General features: G+C 36.2%; 1 protein-coding gene across 2 annotated transcripts in view; it reads left to right on the plus strand.

The window, feature by feature from the left end:
* Positions 1-15235, plus strand: part of LOC149222991 (general transcription and DNA repair factor IIH subunit TFB1-1-like) — a 505404-nt gene that overhangs the window by 311480 nt on the left and 178689 nt on the right. For both annotated transcript variants that reach the window (XM_089383212.1, XM_089383213.1), the window contains exon 13: positions 357-480. In XM_089383212.1, the coding sequence (XP_089239338.1) occupies positions 357-480 (124 nt within the window). The remainder of the gene's footprint in view (positions 1-356; positions 481-15235) is intronic.

The following is a 15235-nucleotide window of genomic DNA, read 5'->3' on the forward strand; positions in this document are numbered from 1 at the left end:
TCTTTATACAAATTTATACGAATCTATTTAGAACATAGACCATTCACTATTATTTCTAAGATAATCTCTTCTCATTTTGCACCAAGATAAAACATGTTATTAAAAATGTACATATAAATTAAAAGCTAAATAATACTTATTTATGAACAAGTTGCATACTCCTTTCTCAAATTAATGATATCTCTTAAAGTCTTGAAATATGTCACTCTCTCACGCTTGTATAAAAAAATATTGAACAACCCAATTGGTGCATATTTTCTGACGCATTGAAAAGTTTAAATCTATTCATATTTTTATTGTTATTTTCATAGATTTTCAACTCTCATTTTGAGATGATTATGCTTTTTCTTTTGTAGGGACATGGAATTTTTGTACGTGAAAATGATGATAATTTCGGTGTGGTCACTGACAAATTACAAGAAGCCTTGTTCCATGATATTAATAGGCATGCAATTATAGTTCTTGAAGGACGTGCTATAGGTAATTCTCTATTTATTTTTTATGAATCATTTGCATATTTCATATGAATAGATAAGATTCATGTTTGCACTTTACTATCCTCATGTGGGCATATGATTCACACATTTTTATCGATGCTTGAGCACATCTTAACCTTCAAAGTAGACATTTACACATTTGTAAGGTTCACTAATTTACTCATACATGAATGTAAAGTTGTAATTTATTCAACAAGAATGTAAGGTTCTGATTTACTCATACATTTTCCTTTAACAAAATATGGAAACTATTTTGTGAACTTAAACATAATTCATAACATCAAAATTTCATTGATTCATTGTTGAGTACTTACCTAGCTTACTGTGGTTGAAGATGCCTCAGAATTTGCTCCTGCTGCCGTTCTCGCTCCCGTTACCAAAAGACCAAAATCACCCAAAAACTTAAGAACAATTGAACTCTTCCTCTCAGTAAGATTGATTCTCTGAAATTTTCCTTTCTTAGCCTCCTCCCTTTCCTCAAAATTTTCTTCCTCCTTTTATTTTTCTACCCACTGCCTTCTTCCCATAATCGTGTCATTATTTAGTTACGTGTAACTTTTTATAAAAATCAAATCTCATTTGATTTTATGGATTTTATTTTCAATACATAGGATTTGATTTATTTAAAGTTTATTATTATTTTAATAAATTAATTTGATTTATTTAGTTTATAATTTTAATTAATTTATACTATTATTTTATTAATTTAAATTTAAATTTAAATATAATTTGTAATTAAAATTAACATTTTCTTTTAGTTTAAGGATTTAATATGAATATTAGCATACATACGAGACCTCCATACAATAGCTACGTATGCATGGACCCGCATATATCGCACTATATATAGGCTGGTTACTACAAGAAGAGATAAATTAAGGTAATGAATTAATACCTCACCAGAATATCATATATATATATATATTACCTACGTGTATATATATATATTACCTACGTATATATATATATATATATTACCTATATATATATATATAGGTATACGTATTACCTGCCTAATTTGATATATATGATATTCTGGTGAGGTATTAATTCATTACCTTAATTTATCTCTTCTTGTAGTAACCAGCCTATATATAGTGCGATATATGCGGGTCCATGCATACGTAGCTATTGTATGGAGGTCTCGTATGTATGCTAATATTCATATTTTATTTATAGTTGTAGTGGGTCATTACAACATTTCAGTTGAAAGATAAATATAGGACTTGTCACAAGATCTTAATAGGAATGCAATTGTGGTTCTTGAAGGACATGCTATAAATAATAATGGGAAATGAGTTGTAAAGCAGCTTAGTCCTTTCTTTTATAATGGTACTGTGCAAATTGAGGTTATTGCACCACAATATCTTCTTGTTTACAATACCAAAATGATATTAGTCTATAGAACCTAAAATAAAGTATGGTGTTGTAAACATAATAAATAGGTAATTAGTAAATGAAAGATGTGTCTTATTAAAGGGACATGTCCATTAGTGGAAGGGCACCTCACCTGGGTATTTATAATGAGGGCCTTCATTGTAATATTCATCAATTTTACTAATCTTATAAATAAATGCATTTAGAAATTTATATCTATTTTGTCTTTAATAAACAAGCATAATCTATTTTTTTATAGTGGTATCAAAGTCATGTTATTGGTCCCTGCGTAGTTGTACATCCATTGTCATCATGTGTCCATAGATGCCTTGTGCCTATCCCCGTGCCACATCCATTATTTCTTGTTGCCACTATCTTGTCTAACGTGCTGTACCATAGTCTAATCCACTTAAATATCATCTGTATAGTTATGGGTTGCCTCCACACGATCGTGTGATTGTGCCCATATGGAAAAGTACAATCAATTTCCCAAATTTTAATTTAAGAAAAGTGACTTTATCATTACTTTTTTGGGGGTTATATATATATATATATATATAGATATATAGATATGAAAATTAAGAATAGAAAAAGGAAAACGAAAGTAACTTTTTATAAGTTATACTCATATACTTTTATAAAGTGAAAATAATAAAATGGAATCAAGTAAGAGAAAGAATGATGAAATACATGCTAATTGCTATAGAGATGAGGTCAATAGCGTAAGAAAAGGTGTATATGAAGTTGGAGAAGTACAAAAATATTTAATAGAAGAATATTAATAAACTAATAGAAAAGGAAGATCGAAATAATAATTTGATAGTTCTAGAGGATTGATGGGAAACCCCATCAAGAATGAGGAAAGACGACAAGGATCAAACTACTAGGACACTTAACGACTATGGTGAGTGAATTGACTAACTAACCGTGAAGATAGATGCATTATTGGCAAAACTTTTAGTCTATGCGAAGCCGACATCAATCCCACAATAACAAAATACAAGCGAGAAAGAAAATCTAGAAAAGTAATTTTTTCAGGCAATAATCATTATGCAAGAGTTCTCGATAGAGATTATAGACGAATCAAGAAGGGGTTAACGTAGTCTGTGTTGCTTTCCGGTAGCATCGGATGTGCTCTAAGTCTCAAAATTTGCAGGGAGGATTAGACACATGCATTCTCCACACCCAATCATTTTGGGAAATTCCACTCGGAGACAGTTTTATCAAAATAATTAATTATTTTTAATGGGACTCTAAGTCTAAACTTAAGAAATTAAAATAACTAATGGGTATTAATCTAAACTGTGGGTGTAACTTCTAGAAGAAGACGAGGATCAAGCCAAAATGATCTAAGCCATTGATTAGAAGTTAATCTGGGTCGTTGGTTCTCCAACAAAAATATATAAGAAGAGGCTTGAGGGGCACTTAGAGAACATATCGAGTAGAGTTCAGAAGATCAAATTTCTGAAGTAGAGCAATTGCTGGTGAGAAATTCGAAGTGAGCTTTTGCGGAGAGGAGTAGGGATAGTTCTGGTTGGAGATTTCTCCTGATCCGGGAATACTCAGCAGAGGAGGTAGAGAGAGATTCGAGAGAGGTAGTGCAGAGCAAGAAGAGGTTGATGCAGGGCCACGCAAAGGCAGTGTAGGTTGATGCAGAGGCAGCGCATAGTCTTGAGGAGGTCCAAAAATTTGCTGAAGGAATTGATTTCAGAGGCCAAAAGCCTAGGTGTGATACTGGGAGGTCAAAATCAAAGTTCATGGGTAGAAAATCGATCAATAGAAGGGGTGACACAGTCCCTAGAGGCTGTGACGCCAAGCTAACGCCGTCCCTAGAGGCTGTGATGTCGGGCTGATGCAGACGCTGCCGAGAGACAGCCGGGGGTTGTTCATTCAGTGGCTGGATTAGTTAGATCTCTAGTGATAGTGTGAGGCAATCTCACTTAATCTCACTTATCTCTCTGTCAGTGATATTCTTTGTACTAGATAGCCAGGAAGGCATCCAAAGATTGTATTTAGAAATTACTACTGCATAATAATAAAACTCTCAGAGTTGTTGCACCAGTTTTCCCACACTTGGTTTTTCTGGGGACATTTGTCCAAAAATAACTGTGTAGATGTGTCGTATTTCTTTCTTGTTCAATGTCTTGTTTTCACATTTTATTTAAATGGTGAAGGCTCCAGTGTATTCGTTTGAGTGTTTACAGTAGGAAACAATAAATAAATTGTTTCAGTAATTAACAAATAGGGGAAACATAATCAGTTGTTGTAGAAGGAATTTGGGCATCCAATTTTCACATGGTATCAGAGCTGAAGGTGAAACAAGAGAACAGTGTCAGAAGAGGCAGCAATTCGAATCCTTAAAGGGATTGCGTAGTTTAGGCCAGGAGGGCTAGATTTTTGTGGTAAATCTCTCTCTACGTGAGTTGACAGAGAGGTAGGATTTCCAGATGAAATTCTATCAAGGGTAGAGGGAGTAGGGCAACAGTAGCTTCAGCGAAGAGGGATTTCTGGTGTGACGAAGTTTTCTACAGGCAATTACTAGGAATAAAGATGTCAGAAGGAGGAAGAGACACTTGAGGGAATTTCTTCCTTAGAGAATTCCTAGCCAGGGAATTCAAATTCGCATTTGCTGAGCAGCAGCAGGAGAGAGGAGGTCATTCGACTTTTTCGATTGGCAAAGATGGCAGCTAGGGGACTGAGAGATCAAGATCGGTTGGATGGTTCATCCAACTATGTGATCTGGAATGCAAGGATGTCGTGCCTTTTGGATGAGCATTTTCTCAAGATCTACGTCGACAGCGTGGTAGTTGAGCCTGCGGATCTAGATCTTCTCAAGAAGTACAAGGGAGAGATGGTGAAGACCAAGAGAATTATCCTCAACAAAGTGAAGGATCATATAGTATGTCACATCGCTGGTAGAGACACTGCCAAGGATATGTGGGATGCTTTGTCGACGCTATATTAGGGATCTTCTGAGCAGCGAAAGATGTACTTGGAGCAGAAGATGAGATCTATGCAGATGCAGAAGGGGGAACACATTGATCCGTTCCTTACTAAGCTTTCGAAGACTTGAGATGAGCTGGCAGCTGTGGGGTCAACACCTCAAGGTTTTGAGATGGTAAGACTGGCCCTAAATTTGATATTTGAGGAGTGGAAAGTTTTTTTCCAGAGCATCCTAGGCAAGGGGACTTTGCCAGACCGAGATGTAATGTGGGAAGCTCTTAAGCAAGAGGAGTTGAGGAAAGACTTGGTCAAGTGTAAACTTGATGGAAGCAAAAGCAATGGGTCGAAGCCCAAGGAGGAAGAAGAGAATGCAACCCTTGCATCCAAGGGGCAACAGGAGCAACGGAAGAAGAAGAAAGATGTTTCGAATATCAAATGCTTCAGGTGTGGTGAATTTGGTCATTGCACAACACAGTGTCCTCTCAAGAAGGAGGAAAAAGATGAGAAGCATGATCTGAAGGTTGTGGTCGCAAAGATCGAGGAGTAGTTCACCATGATAGTCCAGGCTTCTCCATAACGGAGGTGGGGAGATCTAGAACTGTAGTTCTAAAGGACTACAGTTGGGTAGGATCCTTGAGGAGCTCACCTCTTGGATCAATTCCTTGCTACAAGAGCCCAGATCAGAAGTAGCAGGATGTACTAGTGTTAGTTGATGCAGAGGAGTGTCAAAGTGACATTTGCACTGGCTAGGAGTGCCAGAGACTGAGCATCACAATGCAGTAGTTGGTGGACAGGATGTCGGACATCAGTAGCGTAGAAGGAGATGTTACATAACAGAGTGATTCTTCAGCAGGTTGCATTGCTAGAGCACATTCCTTGCTAAGAGGGAGTGTTGTTTTTTGGTAGCATAGGATGTGTTCTAAGTCTCAAAATTTGTAGGGAGGCTTAGACGCATGCATTCTCCAATACTCAGAAATCATTTTGGGAAATTCCACCCGGATACAGTTTTATGAAAATAATTAATTATTTTTAATGGTACCCTAAGTCTAAACTTAGGAAATTAAAATAATTAATTGGTATTAATCTAAACTGTGGGTGCAACTTCTAGAAGAAGACAAGGATCAAGCCAAAATGATCTATGCCATTGATTAGAAGTTAATCTGGTTCGTTGGTTTTCCAACAGAAAGATATAAGAAGAGGCTTGAGGGGCACTTAGAGTACATATTGAGTTGAGTTCAAAAGATCGAATTTCTGAAGCAAAGTCGCTGCTGGTGAGAAATTCGAAGTGAGATTTTGTAGTGAGGGGCAGGGATAGTTCTGATTAGAGATTTCTCTTGATTCGGGAATACTCAGCAGAGGAGGCAAAGAGAGATCTGGGAGAGGCAACGCAGAGCCAGAAGAGGCTGATGCATGGCCACACAAAGGCAGTGTAGGTTGACGCAGAGGCAGCACAGAACCTTGAGAAGGTCCAAAAATTTGTTGAAGGAATCGATTTCAAAGGCTAGAAGCCGAAGTGTGAGACCGGGAGGTGAAAATCGAAGTTCTTGGGCAACAAATCAATCAACAGAAGGGGTGATGAAATCCCTAGAGGTTGTGATGCTAGGCTGATGCAGTGACTGCGCGGAGGCAACCAGAGGCTATTCATTCAATCGTTGGATCAGTTAGATCTCTAGTGATAGTGTGAGGTAATCTCACTTATCTCTCTGTCAGTGATATTCTCTGTACTAGATAACTAAGAAGGCATCCAAGGATTGTATATCAAAAGTTACTATTGCATAATAATAAAACCCTCAGAGCTGCCACACCAGTTTTCCCACACTGGGTTTTTCTGGGGACATTTGTCCAAAAATAACTGTGTAGATGTGTTGTATTTCTTTCTTGTTCAGTTTCTTGTTTCCGTATTTTATTTAAATGGTGAAGGTTGTAGTGTATTCATTTTAGTGTCTACTGTAGGAAATAGTAAATGAATTGGTTCGGTAATTAAGGAATAGGAGAAACGTAATCAGTTGCTGCAGTAGGAATTTGGACATCCAAATTTTCACAATTTGATGTTAAGGACCATGCAGGAGTAGTTGTATGGGTCAACAAAATGGAAAGCATTTTTGAATCAAACCCCCCGATTAGGGGAAAGAGATAAAATAATGATGCCTTCCAACAACTTAGAAAGGAAATCTTACAATCAGTTTTGTTGACTACTCTGTGTCAACTACCCTATAGCAGCATACATTTTTTTTCAAATCATTCCATCTTGTTCGAGCAATCAGACATCTAGATATCATCATCATCATCTCTAAACAGTTTTATCAAAGTTGTAATTCCAAATTCTGCAGCCCTATGTAGCCATTGTAAAAATTATTCTAGTATGACTATGAAGCCATGTAAAAACATCTAGGTAAGCCTTTGATTCTTAACAAAGAGTTTCATTATAGGGATTTTTTTACTCTTCGCCAATTATTCGTGTTTTCTAACCCAAATAATTAGCAGAATGAAAATCCGAGAAGAGAAGGGGACATAGGCTGTGGTGACAATAATCATTTGTCCCATATTGTTGTTGTGCCATAGTAGTTGCCCCTTTAGGTTCCACTTTAGGACACTAGCTAGGTTGTGCGATAACATTTTTGGTGCCGTTGTTGGGGACATGATACATGTGTCTTGTTTCTCATATGACAATATTGATATATCATTCTTGGCGATTACATTGGAAGAACAAAGCCCTAGTTTTTCATTGAACTTTAAGGTCAATTCTTGTAGAGTGGAGAAAGCATTTCTCTAGGCTTCTCTAAATTCACCTTGGCAATTTCTACATAATTTACATGTATATCTCAATAGGATGTCTTTCTTTGATGATTTTCCCTTTTTGGACATCATGAGCATCCCTAAGTACCCTAATCATGTCACAAGGAGGGTGGTACATGGGGTTCCCATGTTTGATGGTGATCCATGCTCTTCAATTGATCATGTAGAAAGATTTATTGCACATACTTCAAATATGAAAGTGGTCCATTAGGATGTCCTTATACTGTTGTTCATGAGATCCTTCCATGGTCGTAATTCATGGTTGCATAATCACAAACCTAGGAGCATCTCATCTATTGAGGAATTCTTTGATGTCTTTCTTAGACATTTTCAATCATGCCCCACATTAAATATTCAAGAGGAAGCCTTCATTAAGCATCATGATTACCTTAGGAATCTAGGTGATGAGTAGGAAGGAGGATTCTCCCTGGGTCCACATGATGAAAATGATGATGAAGATGATTTTCAGAACACGTGTGATATGGAGGATGAGTTTATGGAAAGTGAAGTTGAGGTTGACCCTACCTTTTTCGAGGATACTATTTATGACAATCCGCTCTTTGAAGACCTTGGAGAAGGTGATCTCGTAGCCCCTTCAAACATTGATACTAGTGATTAGTTACATATTGAATAAGGGAAATGGGAGGTTCATGGGAATCATTTTGACAAGGACCCTATCTATGATATCGATGATGATGATATAAATAAGACCCTTGTCTCTCCTCACAATCCTGGGGTTGTATTTGAGTTGAATGTGGACCCTTTCCTCAACCCTTCTTGTAGTAATGAATCCTTTCTCTTGCCTAAGTATAGTCATCATGGGAAACATGCTTGTTGTGTCTCCCCATGTCATCAGTCTCCGTTTCCTTCTAATCATGACTCTATGATGGCCATAGATCACAATATAAATGATACGGACTATGATGGGGATGGTATGCCTAAGGTTGTCATCCATCAGAGGTTAATGAGCTTGGTTGTTGACATCTCAATCTTTTGGTTAGAAGAAAGGATCTCATGGAGTAGATTATATCCCTCTGTTCCCTCTTCCCCCGTGATACTCCGTGTGTGGACATTTTATTTTCCCACCTCTTGGCCTTGTGACCCTCCATATAGCCATTCTTTCCCTTGCCTTTGGATCTATTTCCTTAGTAAGGTAAGGGGTAATTGATCCCATATTAATTGAATGATACGTTTGTTGCATTGGGTCTATGATTACACTTAGTATTTGTATGATGTAATATGCATGTTAGAGTAGGATGCATTGCATGTTGATTTTCACATTAGAATTAATATCATATTCGTTTTCATGCTAGAGTAGGTGCATTTAGATTAGAATTGCACCTAGAATAAAATCTTATTTCTTGTTGATTTGTATTGCCTAACATAAGCATGGACGATCATGAGATGCCACAAAAACATGCTACCCATGTGCTTAGTCTTTGATGTGCAGGTAACAGGTTTGTGGTCCCAAGAGATTTTGGTGGTCTCATGACCTCCTTGTTCAAGTATGTTTGTGCACTCTACTAAGAGATCATGTCCTAGTTGGAGCTAGATGTTACCCACCACCTGTGGGTGATACCAATAGGAGAAAATTTTCTCCTAGATTGTCCTTGATCAGCAACCAACAACCCTTTTCAACCAACAGATAGCTCGATGTGCTATCATCTCCACCTCCCGAGCCAACCATTATGCACCCTCGCCCATCTATCATGATCATATGTTTGAAGGTGGGCCTTCCAAACTCAAAGGTATGGCTTTCATTATGTAGCTATGTATTTTTGCTTACTTATCATGGACACTTCTGGGCATGGATTAGTGGGGGGATTCGGTGTAAAGAATGGGCTTGGTTTGTACTCTTGTTCCCTTGTACAACTTGGTGGTTAGCCTTGTATCCTAGTCCCATGGGATCTCCTGTATTGGCTACTAGATTTATAAGTGGCACAACATGGGAAATCTCAATTTTGGCTGCGTAGTCCCATTTCGACACCACATACATCACTCCCCTCCACTCATTATAACCCCTTTTCACATATTTCCCATCTAGGTCACATTTGTCCATTGGGTCCACAAGGTGTTAGCCTCCCTAGCCCCTTTTCCACACTTTATGTTGGACATGGAACGATGCCCCAAAGGTTGATGTAGCTAAAAAAATAGTAAAAAGCATAATTTGGCCACTCTCAATAGGAAATGTACCATAAAATGCAAAAGATGGCCAGGTCATACAAATTTAGCACATGAAAAAAGGCCAACATTAGATCTACCCCTTATCATTATTGCCATCACCCTAGTTCTTAGGTCCTCTACATGAGCCCCCTGCATCATTAAGGAATGTGAAATTTTCAATCTATCACAACAACTGGAAATTATTTTCATAGTTATTGTTCTAAGGCTTTTGTGATTAGTCTCTTGTGTAGTGTTTTCTTCTTCCGGGATTATTGCATCCATGACTGTTTAAATCAATGTTTAGAGCCATACATTGTGGCTCATCATCAGGATAGATCAAAAAGATGTATAAGCTAGATCGCAACAGGATGTATATGTAGAGGTGTGAAAGAATGGGAATGATGTTAGCCGACATGTTTTTAGGTTAAGTTAATTAGTAATTAATAATATTTAATAACTATTATAGTTAGTCATTTTATAATATTATTAAGGTTATAAATCAATATTGAACTTATTTTAATTGTGATTAATATTAATTTTAGTTTCTTTTAATTTGTAATTATAAGAATTTTTATTTTTAATAATATTAATAATATTGTTAAATTCATAATTCATTATATTATATGTAATTGAGTTTATATAAACAATTGATTTTTATGATTGAATTAATGGAATTTATGTTATATTAACTAATATTAATTAATATATTGGATCTTTATAAATTTGCTTTATGTGAATTTAATTAATTAGTTTTAATTTTAATTTAATTTAATTTTAATTCTTGTGTTTCCTTATATATACTTCAAAATTTTATGTATTTTCTTAGTTATTTAATTTAGTGAAGGTAATGTTGATTAATGATTAATTCTATCTATGATATGTTTAGGATTAATTCAAATTAATTATTTATGAAAATTTTCTTAGTTTGATTAAATTCAAATTTAATTAATTCTAATTGATTTTTATTTTTATTTTTGGTGTAAATCTAATGATATATAATTATAATTTTATTGGGTATATTTAAATTTTAGGTGTATTTAGAATTGTTTAATTTGACGAAGGTGATGTTAATATCACTTTTGATTCAATTTGTAATATGTTCTGGATTAATTCAAATTAATTTTTATAAATTTTTCTTAATTTAATTAATTTCAAATTTAATCATGGACTAATTAGGACCAGAATTAGGGTTGTAAATTGGTTGAGAGAAGTGTAGAGAGGTGGGGAAGTTCGAGATAGGGGTAATTAAGGAGTTTTAAGGTTGATTTAAGAGGTTAAGGTCGGAATCTAGTCGTCACTTATTTTCCATCTTTCATCACGATTGAGGTTGTTTGGGTGTTTTCCTATTTTTATGGCTTCTCTAAATTTTCTATGGTGATAATGATCAATTTTGGCCACTACACTTGAGTTTTCGATATTGAAATGATGATTAGTTTTACTAGAATGTTCAGCTAGGGCTGAGGTTTTTGAGCGGTTGTGTTTGATGTCAACTGCATGTTCTTGAATCCTAGTTTGGATAGATTGCCTAGTTTCCCCTATGTAGGTTCTTCCGCAAGAACAAGGAACCGTGTAAACTCCTTTGTGGCATTTGGGATCAACGGGGTCTTTGACTGATTTAAGGCATCTTCCGATTGTTTTCATGGGTTTAAAGGTGGTCCTAATATTGTTCTTTTTTAAAATGTATGCAATTTTGTCTATAGTGCCCAATATGTAGGGGAGGTGAACCTTACTTATTTGATTGTCCAAAGGTTGTTTGCTTATGGGATTTTCAGCTTTCCTAAAGGCTTTGATCATCTGGTGTTTGTGGTATCCATTCTTTTTAAATACTTTCATAAGATGGTTTTTCTCTTCCTCAAAATGATCCTGATCCGAAATGCGTATTTCCCTGGTTGTTAGAGTGTTGAGAACACCGATTTTTTGGGACGGATGCTGGTGGGAATTAGCTTGCAGGTAGTGGTCTGTGTGGGCTTTCTTACGATAGACTTGGTGAGATATGGAACTATCCTGATTTCTATTGATTAGAATGTCAAGAAAAGGAAGGCTACCATTTTCCTCCATTTCCATGGTAAACTTGATGGAATTAGATTGGTTGTTTAATTGTTGTAGGAACATGTTGAGTTTCTCTATTCTATGAGACCAAACTATGAAAGTATCATTGACAAATCTTTTCCAAAGTTTGGGTTTCAGAGGGGAAGAATGAATGGCTCTAGTTTCAAAGTCCTCCATAAAGAGATTGGCAATGACAGGTGATAGAGGAGATCCCATGGCCACACTGAAGGTTTGCTCTAAAATATCATCTTTAAAACTAAAGAATGATTTGAGACAAACCTCAATTAATTTGGTTGCGTCAGAGCTTGTGGTTTTTTCGACTATTTTCATGGCTTCATCTATGGGCATGTTGGTATATAGAGATTTTACATCAAAACGGACTAATATGTCATTTGGGTCAAGGTTTAAATTTTTGATTTCATTGATGAAGTGGGTGGAGTCTTTGACAAAGGAACTTGTGTTGCCAACCAAACGCTTATGTTTCTTGGCTAGGTATTTTGCCAGATGGTAAGTGGGTCCTCCTATGGTATTGACAATGGGTCTTATGGGGACACCCTCTTTGTGTATCTTAGGGGCTCCATAGATCCTAGGGGTGTAGGGGTTGTTTTCTGTTAGATTTTTGATGCTATGTTCCTTGTTTTTATTAGATTTTTTACAATTTTGGAAATCTTTTTTAAGGGGTTCTTCTTTAATTTATTGTAACAACCGCTATTGGTGAGGTGGTCTATCATCTTATCAGTATAATCATTTGTGTTCATAATGACTGTTGCACCACCTTTATCAACTTTTAGAACGACTATATTGGGGTTTTGGTTTAAGTTTTTGAGTGCCAGATATTCTTTCTTGGAAATGTTGCTTTTGGGGGGGTTGGATTTTCTTAGTATGATGGAACAGTCTTGTCTAATGGTTTCTTTGATGTCGTCAGGTAATTCCTTGATCCCGTACTCAATGCTGCACAGTATGTCTTCCTTAGGAATGGTGCGAGGGGCAATGGCAAAGTTTAAACCTTTTTCAAGGAGATTGATTGTATTTTGGTCTATATGGTTGCTCGGTAGATTCACAACGTGCTTATTTTGTGTCTCTGCATTAGTCAAGGTCACTGTCTCTGCGTTAGTTAAAATTGTTGTCTCACACCTGTTATTTGTGATGTTGATGTTGCTTCTTTTATTTGTTGTGCATTCATCATTCGTGGTAATCGCATAGCTGTTATCGGCTATAACCTTCCAAACTCCCCCATCTGCGTGCGCACCTTCTCGTTTCCTCATTTGTTCATTACCGCTTTCTTTTTGGTTTTCAGGGACATCGGTTTTACACGGTGTTGGGTTAGTATGGCTGTGTATTTGAGCGACTGCAATTAACTTTATTGCGGTTGACCTTGGAGTGTTAATTTGATTGTCTATGACTGTGGTTTTTGTATGAGGAACAGCGTGCTCAACTATGGGAGTCGTAGTTTTATCTGCTGAATCATCCTTTTTTCCCATTACAGAACCATCTTTCCCCTTTGTTTCCATGTCATTGATGTCTGCAGTTGTGGTGTTTGCTGACAGCGTGCTTGACATTGGGATGGTTGGAGGTGCTTTCGTGTTTGAGATAAGAGAGCTCAAGAAAGATATCTGGGTTGAGTTTATCCTGGAGTTTGCGTTGTGGTTATTCGAGCTTATCAAAGCCCTGTGTGTGGGAATGGAAATCTTGCTTAGTTTCTCAAATTTACGAGTGTGTTTTATGCGTTTGTCTTCTTCAGTTTTAAGGGCTTTCAGGGACGATTTATTTAACAATTGATTTTCCTAGTTGTTAATTTATTTAACAATTGATTTGCAGTTTGCTACAGAAAATACCAAATAATTCACTGTGATTTTTACAAACAAATACTGCAAAAGAAAAATAGTGCTCAAATTTGAGAAACTACTAGCACACACGCACACATAAAAATGACACCGTTAGTTTTGGACAATTGTTCCTGGAAAACCCGACATGGGAAAAACAGTGCAACAATTGAGGGTTTTATTATTATGCAACAGTGAAATCTGAGTACAATCTATGGATGCCAAACTAGCATTCCAAACAACAGGAAAATCTGGCCAAATATCTAAGGGAATTTCTCTTCCTCCACAAGCAATCGCGACACAACTATACCTCAGAAAACTCGTCCTTCCCTTAGATGTCTAGCTTTATCATCCATAGTTGTAATCTTTAAAAGAGGCTTGAAGCCCTATCACATCTAAAACACATAATCAAGGGTTTCAACATTTAAAATTAACCATAAAAAGGATTGAACTAATTAGATTCATTACATCTCATTCACAATTGTTACTTTGATTTTTCTAGCCTTACTTCCTTACTTGGCTGTGGGTTTCCATTGACTAATTTGTATAGGTCGTGAGGGGTTTCAGAGGTTTGGTGCATACTGCTCATCTCCTGTGTTGTAGCCTGTCATTTGATAGCTTGAAGAGCAGCGGTTGGTGATCAAATTGCTTGTGATCTTGGTGGACTTTCAGAGATATTGACTCCTTGATTGATCTCTAATTAGCTTAAAATTGCATTTGCATTTTTAGCTAAATATAATTGTCATGTTGCTTCTTACATAAATCACTATTGGAAATTCCATTTAGCTTGGGTTATTTGTGCTTTTGTGCTTTTAAACTCACTTGTTCTTAATTACTATTTTGTAAAGTGAGGTGCACTCTAAACAAGTAACATAACTTAAGGTATTTGGTATTTGGATGTTTCATTGGTCTATCATTAAAAGAGATCTTGTGTTTCAAGTGATACTTCATAAGTTTGGTTGCAATTCACTTACATTGAAAAGCTTACCTATAAGTATTGAAGCAGCCTAACCATATTTCCTAACTTGCATTGCTACTTGGTCTAGTTTCATTTGGATATAATTGGCTGATCTAAGTAGTAGTTCTCTTTCTTGTTTCTATTAGCAATCTCATTTTCCATCTAATAAGTGTTGTTTCATTAAATGATCTTTGCTTATCTCAACTATCTAAGTAAGTGAAGAATACCTTAAAAAAACTATTGGCATTGTGAGATATTGCTTCAACATTGTCATTGTTTCATTGAGAATTTCTTAGTGCTTCATTAATTATTGTCAATAAGGTAATACTCTTGTGCTCAAACATTTATCTCATATATCGAGTATAAGTATATAGGCATCTATTTTTTGGAAGCATATCGATATCATTGTCTCTCTTGAAACAATTGCATTTTCGTCATAGAGTGAAATTTGCATTCCTTAAAATTTACCTGCAAGCATAAGCTTGCTTGATAGAAAGTTAAGAACTCCTTCTTCACCAAATTTGCGACACTTGAGCCTTGCTCAATAGTTAAATCAGGTGACCTTGCAATTCTCTTTTGGGCAATCCCTTGTAGGAACGGAGGCACTTGGTTCGTTAGAACACCAGGGT

The sequence above is a fragment of the Pinus tabuliformis genome, chromosome Q (genome assembly GCF_031772625.1).
Source record: "Pinus tabuliformis cultivar Carrire ecotype Pingquan chromosome Q, CPIR1, whole genome shotgun sequence".
Classification (NCBI taxonomy): domain Eukaryota; kingdom Viridiplantae; phylum Streptophyta; class Pinopsida; order Pinales; family Pinaceae; genus Pinus; species Pinus tabuliformis.